Source organism: Colobus angolensis, unplaced genomic scaffold, assembly GCF_000951035.1.
Source record: "Colobus angolensis palliatus isolate OR3802 unplaced genomic scaffold, Cang.pa_1.0 Scaffold135, whole genome shotgun sequence".
In the NCBI taxonomy this organism is placed as follows: Eukaryota; Metazoa; Chordata; class Mammalia; order Primates; family Cercopithecidae; genus Colobus; species Colobus angolensis.
This window is the reverse complement of record NW_012114433.1, coordinates 2,085,509-2,090,458: the sequence shown is the minus strand read 5'-3', so window position 1 is coordinate 2,090,458 and position 4,950 is coordinate 2,085,509. Positions and strand designations below refer to the sequence as shown.

Genomic DNA, 4,950 nt, shown 5'->3' with positions numbered 1-4,950 from the left:
CAGGATGGTCTCGATCTCCTGACCTCGTGATCCGCCCGTCTCGGCCTCCCAAAGTGCTGGGATTACAGGCTTGAGCCACCGCGCCCGGCCGAGCAGATGGTTTTAACTCCATCAACTGCCTCAACAAAGCCACATGCTGCGTCACATGCCAATGCTTTTCCCTGCGCACATGGGACGGGCAGAGCTGACGCCTCTCCGTCTACTCCCTGCTTGCATTGCAGCCGTGGCCATCCTCTGTTGTGCCACCTCCTCTCTCTGCCTCCAACTCCTCCGTGTCCAGGGCGTAGCACTCGTACTCCGGGGCGCCAACCAGGTCCGGGTCATCTTCCACCTCCTCGCCCGACAGGTAGCTCTTGAGGGAGCTGTCCTGCTCCAGGCGGGGCTTGGCCCTCTTCCTTCCCCTTTTCATCTGCGTTGTCAGCTCAGCCACTTGCCCCTGCCACACAAGCCCCCCGAGCCCTTTATCCTTCCGCCTTTTGTATTCCATGATCTGCTTGCTGAGCGCCTCATGATCGATACCACACACGCTGGAGCTCGTGGCCGGCTCTGTGGTGCCGCAGGGTTGCGGGGCATCGGCGTCCCTGGGAAGGGAGAAGAGGAGCCTTCGCACCAAGCACAAACCGAGCCCCCGATCCACAGTGTCATCGCCACAACACAACAGCACATCACACTTCCTACATCTACTCGCCTGAGAACCCTCCCAACGTCTGTCTGAGGGTAACTGGAGACAGGAGTGAAGGCAGGCGGGCTGTGGCTTCAGCGTTCTCCAACATCAGAAGCATTTGGCCAGCATAGTCTAGGTGCGCCATCCTGTATGCAATAAATGCATTTGCGCCGGGCACGGTGGCTCACATCTGTAATCCCAGCACTTTGGGAGGCTGAGGTGGGCGGATCACGAGGTCAGGAGTTCAAGACCCGCCTGGCCAACATGGTGAAACCCGTCTCCACTAAAAAATACAAAAAATGAGCCGGGCGTGGTGGCGGGCACCTGTAGTCCCAGCTACTCAGGAGGCTGAGGCAGGAGAATGGTGTGAACCCAGGAGGTGGAGCTTGCAGTGAGCCGAGACCGTGCCACTGCACTCCAGCCTGGGTGACAGAGCGAGAATCTGTCTCAAAATAAATCAATAAATAAAAATAAATTTTAAATTTATTTAAAACAAATTTTAAAAAATTATAATCAGGAAACACTGATCACGACCCATCCTCCCCAGTTCCCTCCCTTTCCATGTCACAAGCCAGGAACCGAAAGCTCTCTGCTCCCCTTCCCCTGGCCTGGGTGGCACAGGCCTGTCCTTCCTCTAGCTCTGGGCTTCTCCCTACCCCTCTGTCCCCTCATTCTTCCCCCAAAATACACTCAAGCCCTCTCTCCTTCAAGGTAGCTGGCAAATTTTCAAAGTACCTGAAGTTTCTGATGTAAAACCAGGTTTTCCTTCTGGACAAATGGAGTGGGGAAGAAAACTGGACTTCTATTCCTAAGAGAGGGTCTCAGGCCCTTAGAGGAACTAGAGATTCTGTACTAAACATAACACTGGAAAAAATCAACCCAGGGAAGTCACCTGTAGAGCAGAGGTTCTAATGCTGGCCTCATATTCAGACCACCAAGGGGGCTCTGGCCCATCTCCAGGCCCAGGTGTCTTCTAACAGCAGGTGCTTCAGATGCGTAGCCAAGGCTGACAGGCATTGTGCTGGATGTAGAGTCTGGTCTTCCGGGGGCCTACAAGGGGTGATTACATTCCCCTGTCTACCTCAAAATGTTCTGATGTTTGTAGAGTTGCTTACTGGACCATCTGCATTACCAAGGAACAGTGAACCAGAAGCTTGAAGTGGCCGACAGTCAGGTTTCAGGACCCCCAGGGGATGTGCCCTGAAGTTTGAGATTCATTGACCTACACTAACAAGGTAAGAGACAGTGACTCAGGAGACCTTCTCAGATTGAAAACCTGTGAAGTCATTTCAGGTTTCATCAGCAGTTGCACCTTGATAGCTACTTGTAAAAGCTCACTAGGTTGATCTGAGGACTTCACTGGATCAGGGCCTCCCAAACTTCTGGGTGTTCAGCGTGCACGTCACCCGGGGGGCCCATTCGGGAGGGGTGAGCTTCCGTGTCCCTCACCTGGAGGCCTAAGCCAGTTTTCTCTGGAATGTGCCCACGTTCCACTTTCTAGGAGGCCCTGAGCCGACGCCTGGTCGGATTCCCTGCAGGCACTTCGCCTCTCCCTGGGCCTCAGTTTCCTTATTTGAAAAATAAGAACTTTGTGAGACTGCTAGGGATGCCAGTACCACATGTGGCACAGGCGTGGAGGTCTGGGCAGCAGCCTGGCACTCTCTGGGCCTAACTCTACCTTCCACTCCCTCTGCCCACTCCTTTTTTGTCCCTTCGGGTCTCTGTCCTCATGGCTCCAGTCACTAGTCCCTGTCAGATGTGCTAGAAGGGACCTGAGACAAATTGATGGCAACAACCTGTTTTGTAACAATAAATTGCTAAAAACAATAAAACACAGCCTGGGCACATCAGATGCATGCAAAGGACACACCATTGAGGGCGTTCTCTCCTTGTTTAACACCTTTCCCAACTCGGGGGGCGGGGGGGCGGGTTAACACAAAGCACTCAGAGCAGTGCCTGACCCGTGAAGCACTACTGCATGGCAGACTCTGTCTCTGCTCTGCTGTGGCCCCTATGCACCTGCCTCAGTCTCTGTCTTCCAAGGTGACAGGCTGTTCTCTGATAAACTCACTACCATTGAGGTGTTAATGTCTAATAGAGTTAACCTGATACCCATCCTGCCACATCTGGATTTCAATTGGGGAATTCTCAGTGATTTTATCTGTCAGGATGCTTTGCCTGCAACTAACAAAAGCACTAAGCGAACTTATCTTTAACAACGAAGACCCTCATCACCCCACCCAAGAGAAGAAAAGGGGCAGGAGATCGTCTCATACCTTGCTGGCACCAGGCCCGGCTTTCTCTGCCGTCTCACACCTCGCTGGCACCAGGCCCGGCTTTCTCTGCCATCTCACACCTCGCTGGCACCAGGCCCGGCTTTCTCTGCCATCTCACACCTCGCTGGCACACCTTGAAGCAAGTATTGAGAGGCAGGAAAAGCGGCAGTCGCTTCTCGCAGGCCAAAGTGCCCATTTCTACACCCGGTGTTGGCAAGAACTCAGGAGCCTGAGGTGGGAGGATGGCATGAGCCCAGGAGGTTGAGGCTGCAGTGAGCCGTGATCACGCCACTGCACTCCAGCCTGGGCAACAGACCTGTCTCAAAACAAAAAACCCTCTCTCAAAAATAAAAAGAATGGAGGTACCCTGATGCCTTCGCTTTGACGGAGGACCTTGTGTCTACCAGGTCTGTGAACATGTGCTGCCCAACTGGATTTCGGTTAGCAAGGAAGAAATGGGTGACCAGTCTCCTCCACGCCACAGAGCCTCAGACCCCAAGGAGTGCATGGAGAACAGTGGAACCTTCATCATAACAACAGACACGCCTAGTCCTGAGCACCTCGGCCAAGTTCCTGAGTCCCTCCAAGCCCTGGCAACTTCACCTATAGAATGGGGTTGCCAGTGCCTACCTCACAGGGTGGCTGTGAGGATGAGTGAGTCTGCACAGGCAGGCTCAACAGTGTCTGGCACCCGGCACACACTGGCACGCAGTAGTTTTTACCACCATTCTTCTTAGCATTGTCTCCTTTTCCTCAAGGGCCTTCTTTAAATAACCCACACAGTATTTACCTGCATAAATATTGTTTTTGATACAGCATGCTGCCCAGACCCCCAGGATTTCAGATAAGGGATTGCAGACCTGTGTATATTTTTCAGAAGTGATATAAATGTAAATGAGATTATAGGTTTGTCTTTGTTGAGATCTTCAAATAAGAGCTATTTGTGCACTTTTAATACATTATTATTATTTGAGTCAATCTCCTTTTTTTTCTTGTTTTAAGAGACAGGGTCTTGCTATGTTTCCCAGGCTGGCCCCAAGCGTCTCAACACAAGTAATCCTCCCACCCCAGCCTCCCATGTGGCGTGCCTGGCTCGGTCTTCATTTTGAGTCTTCATTTCAGTTTGGGTGCTCCAGGGCCTGACTTCCACAGGTGGTGCTGCAATGTGAAGCCCTCACATGGCCTCCTCAGGTGCTGGCGCAAGCACTGGCCCTGTTCCCTGCCCGGCAGTGCCATGGAGGTACCTGCAGAGCTGGCATTCTGCTGTTTTCTCATGGAGTCATCATGGTCAAGTACCAGAGCCTTGTAACCTGAAGTTATCTCGCTAGGGAAATACAAAAACATTTTTTAGGATGTTGTGCTCGTAAATCATCACCATGCATTTCCTACATCAGGATGGGGAGGTCTCCTGCACATAAATGAATTCACACAGCCATGTTCCAGTAACACCAGATACACAAGGCCTTGGCCTGACCCCAGCCCATGATGGTCCCCCAGCAAGAGGAAGAAGCAAACTGGTTGTCTGAAGCCAGGGAGATTTGCCGTTTGTCACAGCAGTTTCACCTCATTATCCTGACCTACATGACGATTAACCACAGACACATACACCCCTTAACTGGACACCCCTTAACTGGCTACCAGAAACCCTAGAGCTGAACATTTGGCTCACGGTGTAATGGAGGCAGGAGCCTTTATGTGTGGTGGACACCTTGTAGCCTAATTTCTGGCTCCCTTTTTTTCTCTCTCTCCTACTCATACCATCATGTGGGATTTTATCTATCCTTACAAATTGTCTTAAATCCTTCCTTCTTAGTTTAACTGGCCTGAGGCAGTGGGCTCTCCATTCTGATGTGGAGTATAACAAGTAATTTCCTAGATCTGGAAAAACTCTTGCTTCTGCCATTTGATGACTTACACACAGCTTAGTCCCAGAGCACAAATGAAAAGAAAAACAAGGGAGTCAGCTTCCTGCAGCAGCATCTCCTACAGTTGTTCCTCCGCACAGCGCAC

The 4,950-nt window shown here is 51.7% G+C and overlaps 1 protein-coding gene across 1 annotated transcript in view; it reads right to left on the bottom strand.

Annotated features, from left to right (window-relative positions):
* Positions 1-90: 90 nt before the first annotated feature.
* Positions 91-4,950, bottom strand: part of RBFA (ribosome binding factor A (putative)) — a 17,323-nt gene continuing 12,463 nt past the window's right edge. Inside the window, exon 5 of the mRNA XM_011934373.1 lies at positions 91-581. Within this exon, the coding sequence (XP_011789763.1) occupies positions 200-581 (382 nt within the window). The 3' untranslated portion in view covers positions 91-199. The remainder of the gene's footprint in view (positions 582-4,950) is intronic.